Source organism: Hyposmocoma kahamanoa, unplaced genomic scaffold (assembly GCF_003589595.1).
Source record: "Hyposmocoma kahamanoa isolate Upper Pololo Valley unplaced genomic scaffold, ASM358959v1 66, whole genome shotgun sequence".
Classification (NCBI taxonomy): Eukaryota; Metazoa; Arthropoda; class Insecta; order Lepidoptera; family Cosmopterigidae; genus Hyposmocoma; species Hyposmocoma kahamanoa.
Genome location: NW_020653854.1, coordinates 721,055 through 739,492, shown reverse-complemented (window position 1 = coordinate 739,492; position 18,438 = coordinate 721,055). Strand labels below are relative to the sequence as shown.

Below are 18,438 nucleotides of genomic sequence, written 5' to 3'. Positions count from 1 at the left end.
TTTCTCTTTTTTCTTTTTTTTTCTCTTTTTTTCTTTTTCTTCTTTTTTTTTCTCTTTTTTCTTTTTTTTTCTCTTTTTTTTCTAAATAACGCACACACTCAACATAGCCCCGCACTAGGGAAACCCTGTGTCGCGGGTGCCATGGACACACACATAGACAACCACAAATTACACCCAAACTCACGAGAGAAATAATTGTAGGCCATACAACTATTTCTCCCGGCCCGGGAATCGAACCTGGGACCTCTGCGTGGCAGTCCGGCATGGTAACCGTTAGGCCACAGAGGCAGTTGAAATTTATAAAATTTCAACGTTGAAAAGTTGAAAGTTATAAATTTAGTAATTAAATTTTTTTTAAAAATTAAAACAGCATCCAAATATAAAATAATTATGTACTTAATATCATTCAAAGCGCGGATAGCCTCAATTGAAATAACGAATAGAACAAAGGTGCTTGTGTATTAATCGCACAAATGTTTAATAAATTATTGTTTATTTGTGGTCGTGAAAACACGTGTCCATGACACGTGTTCTCTCCTCAACTTCAGCTATTTTCAGATAATTGTTTTCTATTACATATTACTTATTATGCTACAAATATAGATACATTAGTATCTAATATTAGAACAGTTAGAGGAAAAGATTGTTATCACGCGACGTGGCAGCCGAATGGGACAACGGTTGATTTTCAATTGTGAGAGTGTGTGTCACTTTAATTTCTAAAAGGAAAACATCGTTTCACTACAGTAAGTATTTTCGCTATGTAATTAGGGGCAATAGATTCTGGATTCTTCAACTAATAATGCACGGGAAATCCAAGGAAAACGTAGTCGGGAAAACCTCCTAGTTATAGAATCTGAAATACTGGTTCAATCTTAGCACACGTTTCCTCTTTCGTGCGGCAGCTTCAAAATTGAGGATAGCCATCATGATCGCCAGCCTTCGTAGAGAAGCGGCACGAGAAGAACAATCATTTCACAGGAACACAACCCTTGGAAAACTTGTCAATCGCATTGGGTCAGCGTGGTGCATTATGACTAAACTCGTTTAGCAGTAGGACGTACAATGAGTTAATGATGACTTTTTTTATTTATGTTACCAGGTGATGAGACGTTCATAACAGTTGCAGTGCCACTCAGAGCTTTAAATCATAAAGATCTTAGGGGCACTGCCACTGCGCCCGTCACCCTGAGACGTAAGTTGACAAGTCCCACGTGCCTGTAATTTCACCAGTACACTTACCCTTTCAAACCGCAACGCAGTAACACTCACATTGTTACTAGGCTTTAGAAATATGTAATAAAATATACATAATCGTGGCAGAAGGAAAACCTTCCGGTTAAAGGATCTGAAAGACTGGTTCAGTTTTAGCACACGTTCTTTTCTTTCGTTCAACAATGTTCATGATGGTTGCCACCCTTCGTAGAAGCGACACAGGTAAAGAAGTAGAATCGTTTCACAGGAAGATTCACAACGCATCAAAAACGCGTGAAGTTATCCGCATTCGTCTAGCTTTGTGGATTATGGCCTAAAACCTCTCCTCAGAATACCTGTGTCCAGCTGAAGAACGTATTCGTGAACGGTCCCGTTTTACCTCTCGGCGACTGAGAAAATTCTAACGGCATTTTAAACATAATTTTCTTTGGTATTAATAACTTATTCATTCGGTTCACGCTGTAAATGGACACACAATTTCTTGTACTGGAAATTACTTTGGTATTTTTCTTGAATAAGTTACGCCCTTAAAATAATGCAGTAAAAGCTTTTTCATAAAAAATCGAAGTAAGATTTTTTTTCAGAGTAAGTACGCAAGGGGATCGCCATTCTTAACACCGAATCGGGTTGAGCCGGTCAAAAAAATACCGGATGTCCATGCAATAAGAGCAAAGAAGAGGAACGAGCACCGAAACGCTTTTTTTTTATAAATATAATTTTTTTTACCCGACTTCAAAAAAGGAGGTAAACAAGTCGACTGCATTCTTTTTGTATGTATGTTACGCGATAATTCCGGTTTTTTTAACCGGTTTTGATGATACTTTTTTTTGTTACAAAGAGGGTACCTCAGTATTGGTCCCATATAAATTTAAAGGAAATATTCCACCCCTAAGGCTGGTAAACTAGCGGATGAATCCGGTTTTGCGCACTTTTCGGTACGCGACTCCAATAAAACTTAGCAAATAGATGTAATTCTGTGATCTTTTGAGGTCAGTTTTTTTTATAAAAAGTTATTTAGTGACGGGATGAACAATACGTGCCCCTGTTGGTAAGCGACACGCCTGGACATAACAGTTGCAGTGCCACTCTGAGTTTTAAATCGCAAAGATCGGAAAGGCATTGCCACTGCGCCCGTCACCCTGAGACATAAGTTGACTAGTACCATGTGTTTGTGTTCAATTTTTCCAGCAGGTTATTACATAGGCACAATGGTTTTTCCGACCAACACATAACAACAAGTAACATGGTGACTCGGGGAAGAGTTCGCTCTAAAAACCTTTTCATTATTTCAAAGTAATTATTGAAATTTTCTCGCGGCAATTATTCACAAAAACAGAGAAAAAAGAAAAAGCTAATAATGCAAATATCTCATCTGCAGTCTAAACTATTCGTTGTAAATGCAAAGCACGAAACGGTTTATTACACAACGGAATAAACAGTAAGAAACGGCACGTTGCTGAACGTTGTAGAGCAGTTAAAGCTCTTTTGTAATTTCAACGCATTTGCCACCGGTGGCAAATGTAATATCCTTAACAGTTTTGACTTGGTTAATAGAGACATGTATACAGAGACGTTGACATAGGTATGACGTAGGATATTAATACGCTGACATACGTATAACATATGTTAATTAAAAAAAATACAATAGACAGTAAAATATATTTCTTTTTATAGGACCAAGTGACGGGACGAACAATTCGTGTGCCTGGTGGTTAGCGACACGCCTATCCGTAACAGTTACAATGCCACTTATCGTATTATGACCATGGCCAAAAATGCAGTAAGGAAGCTTGGCGTCCTTTCCAGGGTGAGGCGTTACTTTGCACCGGGACAGTTGCTTCAGCTCTACATGCACAAGTCCGGCCGTGTATGGAGTACTGCTGCCTCCTTAGGGACGGCTCTGCTACATACCAAACTGGCCACCTTGTATCAATCGACAAGCATGCCAGGAGGTTTATAGGTGACTCGGAATTAGTAGAGACGAAGCTTGAACACCGCCGTAAAGTTATCCGCTTATTGGTATGTTATAGGATATATCACGGAGAGTGTGTGATGGAATTACACGGTTTAGTTGGGCTTTCCCCTTTCCATCACCGGGGACTAGACGTAGGCTTGGGTTCCACCCCTATGTTGTGGATATTCCAAAGATTCGCACGAAACGTTGCGCTTCCACATTTCTATGGCGAACGGTTAGGTGAGGAAATCGCGGCCTGCAGACGTGTTCCTTGGACGTTGCAATTTGGACCTTTTCCAGACGAGAGTGAATAGGAATTTTTTAGACGTGCATGCTTCATCGTCGACCTCATCGTCACTTTCTATGAGAATGAGTGAGTGAGTGAGATGGTGGTCAAATGCGCACTTATACGTATAAAAAAATATTTGGAAAGACCTGCTACTCTACTCCCGTCACCATGAGACATAAGTTAACAAGTCCCATGCGTGTTTTTTCACCTTAACCCTTCAAAAGCGGAACGCAGTAATGATCACATTACTGCTTGGCGGCAGAAATAAGTAAGGTGGCAGTATTTACGTAGACGAACTCTTTCACAAGGAGCTCTACACTATATATCAAATAAGAGCTGCATTATAAAAGAACTGATAATCATCATCATTGGGTACGGGTCTCGTTTATTTAGAGGCATTGGGATTTCACACATTTTACGAGGATTCCGTAACTTGCAAATTTCCTACACTGTTTATGTGTGTACCGCCATAGAGAGTCGAACATTCGACCATCCAATTGAAAAGCAGCCAATATCCCACTGCACTACAACCACTCTCTCATAGATACATGCAGGCATCTTATGAAACAGAAAATCCATTTTTCCGAGCCTTGGAGGCCGCTCGCGCTCGTTGCCGTCCGCTCTCGTTTTCGTCATCTACTTTTAATTTTGATTGTCACGTCAATCTTGCTCAGGCTTGTCTTTACTTTGTAAAAGCAAAGGGCTGCTAAATTTCTTTACGCGAACGGTTTCTGAGAGATTTAAATGTTATTTTAATCTACTTTTAACACCGTATACCGCGCCAATTTCAATACTTTGGTACTGCATTGCTTTCTGTATGACTTAAACTGTATTCCAAATGAATATTTGTATATTGGTACTATTGTACTGAAAAAGTATTCAGTAACCTTTTGCTCACTGTGTAAATAGATTTAAGTAATCAGCACGTATAATGTAATATAAAGTTTCCTTCCTCGAAATTTTGTAACAAAAAATTCACGCCGCGAACTGATGACGACTCCTATATGTGAATTGTACATTGGATTGATTTAATTCCCACGTCGCGTATTATTATGTAAAACAATGTAAATGCATGAAGGGGTGTAAGGTGTGTGGGATCGTGTAATTGTACACAATTAACGTGTAGGTAGGAGGACAAACTGAGCTACATAAGATAAGGGGTGCAATCATTTTTATAGATCTTTTTAAAGCGGGCGAAACTGCGATGCATGAACGTATTTCGCGACAAGAGCCCTCGAAGGCCTTTGTGAAACTCTCTATTTTTGGAATATACCGCATATTTCTCTGAACTGGAATTCACTGAAGATGTGGATATCGTAAATTCTTCCTGTCTTCGTCTAATTTAAGTTCCGCGCTAAAATGAAGTTTGCTTTTCGAAAGCTCAAGAACTAATGAAGTTTCGAAAGTTCAAGATGAAGTACGAAAATAATTTCATACTTCGTTCCATATCTCCACTGAACTTTTGCAAAACGACTTTCTTAGTAATAAAATTGGAATTTTGATTTCACAGAAACGAGATTCTCAAATGGAACTCATCGCTGCATCGCCCGAGTTAGATTTAAAATGGGCAATATGAAAGACAGTGGCACATATGAGTCAAATGTAGGTCACGGCGAGGTCGGAGTGGGTCTCACTTGTTGTACAGCACGATGTCAGGCCGCCAGATGTGGTCGGAAGGCACGTGCAGCATGTGCACTCCACCATACTCGCGGGGCTCCCACCGCAACTTGTAGTCGTACCACGACTGCTCCACCCACAGGTTGGTCGTCATTATCTGGTTCTTTAAGTTCTGTAACAAAATCAAACATTTCTGAGTACGTGATATTTTCTTTTAGAGTCGATACTTAATTTTTCAATCAAAATTGGTCAATTCTTTTAGCGTTTGCGTAATACCAAATAACAAATTACTGACCCAGAAAATAAAAAGTTCATCTTAACGTAGCTACGGCGACTTTATAAGACCTCCCGTTATGGGAAATTTGCATTTAATTTCCAATAATAAGGGCTACAAAATCGAGGGGAATCCAATATTCCAATTTAGTTATATTAGTCGGTCGTTGCGTTAAAGAAATTAGGTAATTAATTACGGCGAATGGACAAGGTCTCTCAAATATTTAGAGCACTGCCGCCCGCCGCAGCTCTGTTACTAATGTCTTCTCGGATTATTAATTTCGACTAACTGAATGCCTAAAATAGACATCAATTATTCAATTACGGATACAATTATGACAAACGTCTCCGAGCGAGACGCGCCCGGCGACCGAACATTCAAGTTGTAAATAATGTCAATTTTGCTCAGTCATTGTTCGCAATGTGTGGCCGAATCGCGCGTATATAAGCCTGGAAACTTGTCAGCCATGACGCGGGCGCCGTGAACTTATTTAATTTAACATTTGCTTCCGTTACAAACATCGTGTCAGCAATGCCCAAATACCTTTATTCGGGTTTTACTTAGCGCGTAATAAATATTACGCGCTTGTAAAATTTATACATTCACCGCATCTTCACTTTGTTTACATTAAATCATGCCTTTGCCGTTGGTTCTCGATGTAAATTGAGTATGAAACGTTATTGAAAATAAAAATACGGTAGAGTTATGGTCCCTCGAGAGGAGAAGTGTAAATAAGGGAAATCCGTCATAACATCGTGACAAGAGGGCCGGTCGATGGGTTCGCTTTTGTTTGCTCTGCCCGCCTCAATGTAGGCCATTTACAAAAAGTTTGCCAGCTTGTATTACGTCTCAGTTCGATCTGCGTGTGACGAGATACGTCGTGGGGGTGTGAAAAATATGTCGCCCGTGACAATCTTACGTCTTTGTTATTTATGATCTGCAATTTTAACTTCGCCAATCTTCGCCCGACTGTTCCAATATGTCGGGAGAGAAACTTTGTATAAACTGCAGCATATATGATTTATTTTGAAATATGGTTCCTAAAGAGTCTCTTTATTCACAAAAAATATGAAGAACATTGTTATAATCTTAAAAGCGTTGTTGTAATGAGTTGTCATGTATCGTGACTTATATAGCTTTATGAGAATATTTTATACGTTAAATGTAAAGAAATGAATTAGTAATTTACGTTTCACGCGGGCAGTTGCAACGGAAGCCGCCATTGTTCTTTTAAAATGTATTGTACAGCTTTTCGTTAAATTATGTTTTTACTGAGACGGTGACTTATATGTACGGTGTATTGTCCGTATACGGTGACGGTGTATCTCATGAAACAAATAGTGTAGTGCAGCTAGTAGGTGTATTTATTTATTTATTTATTTAATCAATATTGCGAGTGGGCTCACAGAGCGTATCCAAAACACCCACAAGCTTAGGCAACATTACAAATTATTGATAAAGAATTGCGATACAATTAAAATAAAATAAAATAAAATTATAGATACAATTTAGCTTACAAATGTCAAAACCTTAACCTACTTAGTATCTAATTTCCTACACGTAAAAAGTCATTATTTAAAAATATGTTCGCGTTCCTAAGAATTTGTCCAAAGGAATCAGCAAATAAGTCCATGTCATAGTGGTCAGCGAGCATATCTCCGATGAGCGTGAGTGCCCGCGCGGAGGGCGCATGCGCAGCGCGAACGGTGCGCACTGCCGGCCGCTGCAGCAAGCGCAGCCGCCTACGCGGCGTCACTATCCCAGCCCCATCCCAAGTAATGCGAGAGGGCACCTGAATGTTAAATTTCTCGAGAATATTTGGACTATCGTTAGGTGTAAGATCTATATAAAATATTACGATACGAGTTGAGGCCTTGAACCATTTTCAGAATTATGTGAACGGTCTTCAACATATAGGTGTCTTTTTGGCGTCAAAGCGAATAAAATTACAAAAAAAAACTTCTAATTAGAAAAGCTTCTTTCAATGACGCAGGCTTTTGGTGGGGAACAAATTCGTGACCTGGTTTTCCTATAATTTATCCAATTATTTGTCTTTGTTGCTTGTGAGTCCTCAGTATTTCAACGTTCTAAAAACCTTGCCGAGGTTGGTGTGTTGTTGTGTGTTGTTGATTGTCGTACCAAGGCACTAGCTCTCTTACTAGACCACTGTCCAGCAGTAGGTGGGTAATACAGATGAGCGCACGTTTTTGCGATAAAATCCTCGGCGACGACGATAATTTTTCAACCGGCGACGGTTGGCGGCGGCGGCGTGACCGGCGTGAAATCGCCGTGACATATATTTTAAACGATGTTAAAAAAAACATACTTTAAATCAAACTTTGCATTAATCTTTATTGTTACTAAACATAATCAACTTAAAGAATATAATTAGTAATTTATTTTAGTTATAAATAGAGTAAATAACACAGAAGCTTATATTTGCAATATTTGTTTTTATTGAATATCATGATGTCTTACTACTATGATATTCATAAATATTTTTGTGAAAATATTCCACTAGTTTAAAACAGTGATTAGAACCAAAAAGAAAGATCTGCAAGAAGCACATAGAGAAATTCATAATGTGTTGCCGCTCCTGACTCATTCCGTAGCTCTGTTGGAAGAGCGATACCCCGGTATGGCGAGGTCTCTGGTTTGAGTCCAGCCAGTATCAATAATAACAACAAGCTTCATTAAAATAAAAGAAAATCCTACGCTGATTTAAACCGGTCTAATAGTAATGGAGAAATCCTTCAACCAGATTTAAATTGGTTTGTTCCGCTGGATGTCTAAAACAACCTTTTTATATGCTCTGAGTTGCCAATTACAAAAAATTATTCTACTATATACAAATAATTTATACGACGTGTTACCATATTACAAATAACAGTTATTATTAAAAACAAACGAACATCAAAACTAAAAAAACCTTACATGGCTATCAACGGCAAAAAGATGGCGTAATAATATGATAATAGGTAATTAAGCTTACAGTCGGTACATTATTTTTTCGAAGAATATTCCACCTCTAAGGGTGGCAAACTAGGGGATGAATCCGGTTTCGCGCACTTTCCGGTAACCAATTTCAATAAAACTTGGCAAGTATATGTAATTCCACAAACTTTTGAGGTATTTTTTTTAAATAAAATAGTTACAGTTATTACCCTTCAATTTCGATTTTCGAAATTTGCCGGTGTGACGCGAAGAGTGTCTTGTAGGGACTTGTTTGTGAGACACAGGATAATAACCATGTATTCGTTGTGTTTATTCGGAATAATCACATTCATACGGATAAACTTACACAGCTTCGAAAAGTATGTAAGCGGCTACAACATTCGCTCCACAGGACGATTGAGGTCGAGCCGCGACGGTTAGCAGTCACTGAAAAAATCAGCGCGCAATCGGCCCGACTTATTGTGAGCACCTACCCGTTGACTTACAAAACGAGCCTAATGATGAAACATTTGATCGTCGACTGAAAGACTTTTTGTTAGTTAATGCGTATTATTCCATTGAATAATGACATGATTTTATAATATAATTAGATTATTCATAATAAATATTATTTTTCATAGCACTTGCTCGTAAACAGCATGATTGTGTGGTGGCTAATTTAAGTATAATACCCCAAATAATACCCTCGGGCCTTTTTTCTTCCCATCACAGGCATGGTCGGTAAGGAGTTTTTTTTTAATTTAATAAATATTAGCACGACATACTTCTTTACATAGGTCAAGTTCAAGCAAGGACTTACTTAAGTTCCAAATTAAATATCTAAATAGAAATTTAATTGAAATACAGCCATATACTACTTAAATACTTATAATTAAGATTTTCACATAATTGATTTTCATTTTGTTGTGTATAAAAATTTTACAATTTTTTTACACCCAGTCTTTGCTTTTCACAACATTTTAGTTCGAGTTGGAAAAATGGAGCTGACAATCTCTTAATAAAAAAAAGACAAAAAACCGCCAAAATTCATAATAATTGTTCTATTGTGAGCCATATTTATTCATACAAGAAATAAATTCCTCGCAAATGTGATCAAAAACATTATATGTATCACTCGAGTTATAAAGCCTAGATCCTAGTTGGTGCTTTCTCATTTATTTATTTACCGTCCTTAATAAACAATGTACAGACATGCATAATTACATAAACAACGCATGCAATCATTATTTTGACATTATTACGTTATTTAATATTTTCCTACAGTATTTCACATAATCATAATAACTATGTTATAATTACGATTAAAATGTATCATGTTACTAAACTTGTACTGAATATTTGTAATTTTTATTGTAACATTTATTACTATTGTGACGATTCTTGTAATACAATATATTATATTTATTAATGAAAGTTTGCAAGGTAATAAATAAATTTAAATCTAAATCGAAAAGCGATTTGGTTGTGTCTGTACGCAGTAAAAATAATAATCATTTACACAATGTAATAGAGTAAAATAACATAGAATAATATCGATTGTACTTGCATGTTCTGCGGGTCAGTTATGAGGCAGTGTACAGTGGCGAATGGTAGTTATCATCCCGTTGCATCGGAGAGTTTAAACTCCACTGCTTAACTAACGTTTAATGCTGTAACTTAATTTTGGCCACTGCAATAAACGTTTCATGTGTTTTGTTGGGTGTTATGGGCTATTAACCAAATGTTAAAGTTTTAATTTTTTTTTATAATTTTCTTATGTTTTCGCCATTGATACACATTGAAAATGAAACTATTTCAAGTCAGACGTGACCATGGTACTTATAAAGAGACTAAAACTTTGATTTAAGTGATAAAAAAATAGTTACCGGTCTTTCACATCTTATTATGATTTAGAGATGAAATAACTTTTCCATAAAAAAGCGATTTGACAAGTTTATGGAATTACGTCTATTTGAAAAGTTTTATTGAAATGGGGTAACGAAAAGTGGGTGAAATTCATTAAATCGGATTCCATCCCTAATTTTCCACCCTTAGAGGTGGTATATGTTCTTCAAATTAGAATGAAACCACTACTGAGGTACTCCCTTTCCAACGAAAAAAGAATCATCGAAATCGGTTTACAAATAACGGAGTAATTGCATAACATACAAACAAAAAAACATACAGTTGAATTGAGAACCTCCACCTTTTTAAGTCGGTTAAAAATAGTTTTCTTTTTAAACTTTGGAATGATATATATTGAATTAATTTTGATACTATTTTTACTTTTTATAATATCAAGTGACAGGACAAACAAGTCGTGTGCTCGACGGTAAGTCTTTCACAAGGACCTCTACGCTACTATTGCTTTATGTAATATTAAGTATTCGCATTTGCACAACAACACGTATGCCGTAAATTCTACTTTAAAAAAGACAATTTTCGTGGCTACAGGTAAGCCAAGACACATTATTGCGGCAAATTGAGTAAAACTCCGCCGTGTGAATCCGATACTCGTGTCGCGACTTTCATTCCATTCCGTTCGATACCGCAAAGAGCATTTTAGATAAATCCCAGTTGTGTTCGAGAGCTGGCGAATGTCACCGTAATACCATCCTCAATTTACGTGAGCAAGTTACTGAGAGTCTTCTATCTATATCTTCTATCGTTATTTGTAAGGGTGGTTTAAAATGTTTCATGAAACAATTAAATAATCTGAATTGCTCTTAAAATTACACTGGCAACACAGGACAGTAATTTAAGAATGAAATAATAAGCTTATATGCAACAGGCGACCTATTGCTATATAACAATATGTTCCAGGTAACCAACGATAAAAATTTAGGAGGTACAAAGGGAGTGAAACCAAAAAATATATTCTAGTTGAAACATTTAAAGACATTATATTCACTATGCGAATTGAATTTTGCGAATGGCCATTATTTTATGTAGATTATGCTCTATACTCCGTCCAACCATTAACTTAACTTTTGACATATGCATGCCTCCGAAGTGCTGTAATTATTGACGTGCAACTATAGACAAAAAAATGCAATACTTCCTGAAGGCTTTTATTTTTTAATTTTAGTGAAGCGACGTGCTCTTTAGCTCCGATATTTATCGAGCCAACAGATTAGGTAACGAAGATTATTCAGGTTGATAAATATTGGTACCTGTCTAATAAATTGTAATGAAATGAAATAAATTATAAATAAGTATAGTAAATTCTTATTGTTTGTTATAATGAATCGTCGGATTCTTCTCGATATTAATTCTTATTAACATTAATTATTAATTGTTGAGTACACAAACCGTCAAACGCAACATCGCGATCTCAATTAGACAATATTTTCTTTTTTGAACGCACTCACAATCACGAATAAAACTTCTTCATAAATCAATTGTTATAAAAACTCGATCGGAAACGCATTAGGACATCACTAATTGACTAGAATTTAAGCTGTCGAAAGTTGGATTGAGTATAGAAACAGATGTGTGTGTGAGTGTTATATTTTTGTGGTTATACTTCAGAGTACCTATAATACATTTCATCAAACAGGTTTTGACTTCTGTGAGGAATCGGGGACTGGGTTAAATTGGTTTAACCACTTAGCTAACCTTTCATATTGCCATTTTCTACGGTCATCGCCTAGAACTACGTGCCTTACCTACCTTTTAACTATTGCTTAGCTTTTGCCTTTTAAACCTATGATTTCTTTTGCGAGTTTGCTTTGAAACTTTTAAAACAAGTAAGTAGAAATACACTCTTGCACAATTATTAGCACATTTAACTCTCACCGCAAAAGCAAGACCACATAATCCGTATACATTACAAAGTTCGTCGTATACATTCAGGGGACGCTGTAGGTACTATGGAATGTGAAACTGTATAACACCGCAGCACAGAAGCGATCGGAGAGGGAATTGACAATTCATGAATAGTTTTGCCACAAACTTGCAGAGATAACGTTATGCATAACACGCTCCATGTTGCAAGATGTTTGCAAACACAGATCGCGAAACAGAAGAGATTGCAATGCAATTCACAAAATTGAACCATAGAGAAACAGTGTAAAAATGGTGTTTTGCAGCATACCTAATTGCGGAAACTTTTCCACAAGCTATAATTATACTAATAAGGGAGTTACATTTCACCGGTAAATTTATTTTAAAGCACAAAGGCTGTTTTTTATTAAAATAAAATTATTCACCATGAGAATCAGTTCATTCGCACGAAGCAATGTCATACGTCATCTACGATATCGTAATTTTTGCGAATATTGCAGTTGTGAACTAGTGATGTAACTACATACTTTTTGCTTTACAAATTATCGATATAAATGTGTTGTGCGTAGTGATGGGCAGCCGGAAACTTTCCTAAATTGGAAACTTTCCAGTCTGAATGTTTCTTGAAATATTTCGGAAACATTCTCAAAACGCGAAATTTATGGAAATTTACATATTTACTTTGCATTTTTACTATCACATATTCAAGAAACATTTAAGAAAAGTTATAGTTCTATATCATGGTTGTAAAACCAAAATACTTTTTTTGAAGAAATCGGAATAAATAAGTAAATTTCCGTAACTTCTCTTAAATGTCCATAAATTGCATGGAAAGTTTCCTGGAAATTTCATACTCATCAAAAGAATGAATGAAATAAATATTCGTAATCCACTTAGATTTTGCCACTTTTTTTTTTACCGTATATGTATTAATAGTTAATATGTTGAAATTAGGGTATTAAATTTGGCACAGGAATCGTTTTCATGAACCTATTTAATTAAAAAATTTAAGAACGTGATTTGTTCTGATAATATACTGTTTGAGAGATTTAGAAATAATATTAAAAATAATGGTGGAATACTTTCTTTGGGCAAACAAAATTGGGCCAGATGACCAACAAAATTTTGACCGTACCATCAACTTCTGCAGCAGTGGAACGATAGTTTTCAACATTTGGGAACATACACTCCACTAAACGCAACAAATTAACAACAGACTGGAAAACTAAGTTACGTTTCACACAATTGGCGACTTTTAAACGCTCCACATAAAACAGCGAAGATTTCAGATCAATGCTCAATTGACCACCTGAACGCTGACATTGATTTGCTAACAGAACCTTATGATAGAAATGAGGACACATTATCAGTAGCTTCCTGTTCAGATACGACATCATGGAGCAGTGATGAGTTGCATACAGATTAGTATTAAGTTTTATATTTTATTTTGATTCTTAAGTTTTTTAATCCCAGTATTTTTCATAATTAAGAACCAATCTGTGATTTTGTTATTTGTTCTTGAGGTACCTATTTTAATTATAATTGTTAATGTTTGAGCACTGAATAATTTTACTATAATATATGTTGATTATTTTGTAAATTGTTATTGTTGATTATATTTTAAAACTTTATTGGTCTACAAAGTGCGACAAGCTCCTTACATACCTATTGTATAGCATTTTTTTTTATTATTCAATTTTTCAATTTCAATTATTTAATACAAAGTTTTAAATCACCTTTGTTATGCATTATTTTGATCCCCACATTAAAATTATCTATAAAAATATAAAATAATGAAGATGTTCTGAAAAATTTCCAAAAAGTTTCTGAAATATTTCGTAGAAAGTTTCTATGAAATATAAGGAAATTTAAGAAATTTTGCAGTATTTTCACGAAAATGGATTTCTGTGGTATTAATAAGAATTAAAATGTGTCAATCAACTTAACTTCAAAATATTTCTTCATATGAAAAAAAACGTTTTTGCACCAAAGTATTCAACTTTTTATGTAAATTTCGCATTTGCGAAACATTCTCGCAATGTTTCCGAGAATATTTCCATTTTCGGAAATATTCTCGGAAATTTACCAACCCTAGTTGTGCGTAGAACAAATTATGTGTATTTGTTTTATCTACCGTTGTTATAATAACGCACAAAATATTTGCGTCGGTAATTTATCAACACGTAATATGCGTTTAACCAATAAAACGTCTTAGAAAACTGATAATTCTAAAGTCTAAAATGTCAAAGTTGAAGTAAATTATGTCATTTACGTTTTTTTAAAACAATGACAGGCAAATGTCCGTAAATATTTTTTGTTTTTAGTTTCCCCAAATGTGTCGATATTAAAGACAACTTAATATCCGATATGTTATGGACAACAGCCAAAGGAAACTGGTTTCTTACAAACTATAGTAGAATTTGTTCAGTACATTCTAATGAAGATGACTTTAATCCTACAACAAAAAGTAAATATTTTGTTATTCATTTGGATCGATAAAATAAACCTTATTATTAAAGCAAAAAACAAGTGTATTTAATCATCGACCAAGCCTCGTTCCTAACGTTCATGAAAAACGAAATGTCAAGTGTCAACCATAGACAACTACGTGGCGACATCCGCTTTCGAAGAAATAAGCGTTGTTTACAATTCTTTATTTATTTAAATGTCTGTATCTGGGATGATCCATGTGACAGTAACTACGTGTACTAATTTACTTACATTAAATTAAAGTAAAAGTAACATCAATGTTTATTTGTAGAAAATGAGGGGAAAACGTCTTTTTTTTCAAAAATTCATTAGTCTTTTACGACAACATGCAAAGGTTACTTCATTACACTGCATTTGCTAGATATGAGGTACATCGACAAAAAGTTATCGATAATATAATGCATTAACATGCCATTGTCATTACTTTTTTTGAACTTAATAAATTAAATATATGATATATTTTTTTAATTTTCTGAAATATCTATTGAAATAGCATTTGAATTATAATTGTATGTTTTATACCTTCAGTATAACACAAAACAGTTCACACATCTGTACATCATTCAGAATACGCTTCAAAAATAAAACTATAAATGAGAACTTTTATGACGGAACGTAAAATCAAAAGTACTAAAAATCTATCGACTTTATCTCATTCCTATGACAAACGTCAAATGAAGTATCACAGAAGTAATCCTATTGTAGTTTGCGTTTATTATAGTTAATTACCTAAACCTTTATACCTACTTATAGTGGAGTAGTTTCTCAAAAAATATATGAATATCATGTTGGTAAAATATCATGGTATTCAACAAGTATAACCTCAGTATAGAGTACTAAATAAACCGACTTCAAAAGTTCGTAAAATTACATCTATTTGCCAAGTTTTATTGAAATCGGTTTCGGTTGCTACACTTAGAGATGGAATATATTCTTAAATGGGATCACTACTGCGGTACCCTCTTTCCAACAAAAAAATAATCATCAAAATCGGTTCACAAATGCCAACTTACCGCGTACATACGTACAAAAAACATCCTCTTCCTACTTTTTTTGAAGTCGGATAAAAATCACAGTCAAATCACAATGTAGGGAATCATCTGCATTATAAGTACTGGAACACACAGCGTGGGCAGACTAGCCACAAGGAGAACCGACGACCTAGTAAAACTAGACCAGTCATTGTGAATATCTTCGGGGGAGGCCTATGCCCACCACCAGAGTAGCAATAATTACGTGAGTAGTAACCCAACAAGAGCAAAACCAATTGAGAAAAGATAATTTCCTACTTTTGTGTACTTATTAAGTGCGGCGACGAAAAAATTGGAGCACAATATAAACTTACATGATTGAACAGAAAATCACAAATGCTACGAAATATAAAATAGACATGATACCATCTATTGTTAGAAATACGCAGTTTTCTTCCCTATTGCTGACTCATTCGTACGTACTTGGGTCAACAAAAACAAACCTACGTTCAGACCCATTTCGCACGATGCGCAACTTTTTATCCCTCCTATCGTCAATACTGACCATAAAGGATCGACTAACAAACAGGATAATATTTTTATTAATACGATTGCACATAGCATAGGCCCGTCGTACATTCCGCCGCATTCCGTCGGAGAGACAGACCTTTTATCGCACGAACAGGCCCTAAGTGCTCGTATATTATTTTATTCGGGGTAAAATCCCTCTGGACAATATGTGCGGCTTTTTATTTGAAATCAAGGACGGAGGGGCACTGCATTGTATTCTTTGTCGTCTAAGTGGTCTGAGTAGGAACCTATGTACGTCGCATTAACTTTTTACTTAGTGCAAAGTGTAGGACTCCGTTACATTTAAACTTTTCCTTTGTAATACAACTTTGCACCTTAATTTCTCTTGGTTGTTTTTATTGTACGAAAAGAGGGCTGCATGTGGCGTCACATTTTGCGGGCCTTAATTATTATAAGTACGGGCGAGAAGACGCCGCTGGCGCATGCGGCCTTGGGTAGGATTTGGTTTGCCATCGTATAAAAAGGAATTGCCGTCCGTGAATATTTTCTTTTTCACCAAAAGTGTTATCGTGGCCTGTTTAGCTATCGGATATTAGAGTTTTTCGTCTGGCGGGTGATGCGCGGTCGCGATTCGGTCTTCATTTACCCATTTTGGCGTATCACAAATTTTCCGTCGTACTATAAAACATATCAAGGTTGGAAATTATCAAAACACTGATTTATTTGATAATTATAATTAAGTTTGTTGAATGTCAGGATGTTTCGCCGGCACGATATTCAATTATTTTGAATACTTATCATAACAATTATCCATTGACCTACCAACAAAGAATTATCCGAAATATATCCGATAATAATCCATACTGATTCATATTTTCGTCTCTTTGATTTTTGATTAGAAATGACAAACATCACTGTTTGTTATTTTCGAATTAATTAGTAATAATAAAAAAAATTATTTAATTTAATGTTTATGTTGACCCAGCCAATGTTCAATTATTGGGCTGTCCCATCTGTGTTCAACCGTGTTCAGTGATGTTAGGGCTGGCACGCACACGGAGCAGCGTGGAAGCGCAGCGCTTCCGCATTACGGCGCGTGGAGATTGACAGGTTTGGATACGTCTCTGATGAAAATTAGTGGACGTCACCCACCCTTGCTCAACGCGACAACATGGTTTTGTTGTTACAATTAATTTTATAAATATCAAAGTGAAATGTACTTACTTCAGCAAGTAAGATTAGACAGACGTGCTCCATGCAACAATTTTCGATCGCCGTTAATTAAGTACATCTTAATCAATTTCACATTTGACACAATATTATAACTTCTTAGTACAAACTTCGTTAAAGTGTTACTGAAAAGTTCGTGGAATATTAAGTCCGAGGTACACTAGCTGGAGTAAGAATTACAAACAAAGAATGAAACAAGTTGGAAAGTAGGAAGTCGTCTTCGGGAAAACTCGGTAAGGAATTGGTATACATGTACTTACTTTGTCTATGTGTGCTTATAGACCACGTTTCTCGTAGTTGCTTCCGGTGGAAACTGCGCTCGTTGAGTTCATCGTCACAAACTTGTTTATCGAAGTTCAATTAAGAGAACTGTCACTTAATTTTCTGGCTTTTCGTCGGGCATTTATTATAACGTGAACAAATGAAACCTAATTAAGTCGAGAAACCTTCTTGGTGCGAATTTTTAATTAACACGTAATCAAAAGTCAAATATGAGCGTTATTTGCACGAGAAAGTTTGTCTACGAAGATTTAGGGGAAACGAAGAAGCGTGCGATGATATAAATCACGGGTAATTTTGGTGATTTCCATCGTGACGTAAGAAGTGGCGTATTTTGTTGGGATAGCTTTTTTAATTGGACAGCGCAAGTAATCCTGTCCTTTATCTACTCTAGGGAAATAATCTACGTATTACGGTGTATCCGAAATGTAGTACGGTATTTTGATTTGATCTTAAGGAATGAAATTTCATTATTCTCTGACTTTACTCATTATAATGCTGTTGGTTATTTATGTTATATATTTATACGTTTCACTGCGAGACACGAGTCTCGTCTCAAGCGAGGGTTTAGGCCAAAGTCTTAAATTTTAAATTCTTTAAATTTAAAATTAAATTTCGCACAGAAACTCTGATTCGAGCTCACTCCCTCTGCTTGAGAGGCGGTCGGTCAAACAAAAATAAAATGTTTAGATTTTTTATTATATTATAATTACTTCCTATAATGTGGACAGTCATTTTTGATAAAGTATGAGTACTGTATTATTGTGCGTATATTGTGTGTATCACCTTTTGTAAACCATATTTTAAGCAAATAAACGTCATTCATTCATTCCTTGTGTAAACTCCCCTTATTTTCCTCTAAAATAAA

General features: G+C 35.6%; 1 protein-coding gene across 3 annotated transcripts in view; it reads right to left on the bottom strand.

The window, feature by feature from the left end:
- The window catches only part of LOC113231649 (acetylcholine receptor subunit alpha-like), a 99,770-nt gene that overhangs the window by 69,980 nt on the left and 11,352 nt on the right, over positions 1-18,438 (bottom strand). For all 3 annotated transcript variants that reach the window (XM_026466075.1, XM_026466076.1, XM_026466077.1), the window contains exon 2: positions 5,093-5,247. In XM_026466075.1, the coding sequence (XP_026321860.1) occupies positions 5,093-5,247 (155 nt within the window). The remainder of the gene's footprint in view (positions 1-5,092; positions 5,248-18,438) is intronic.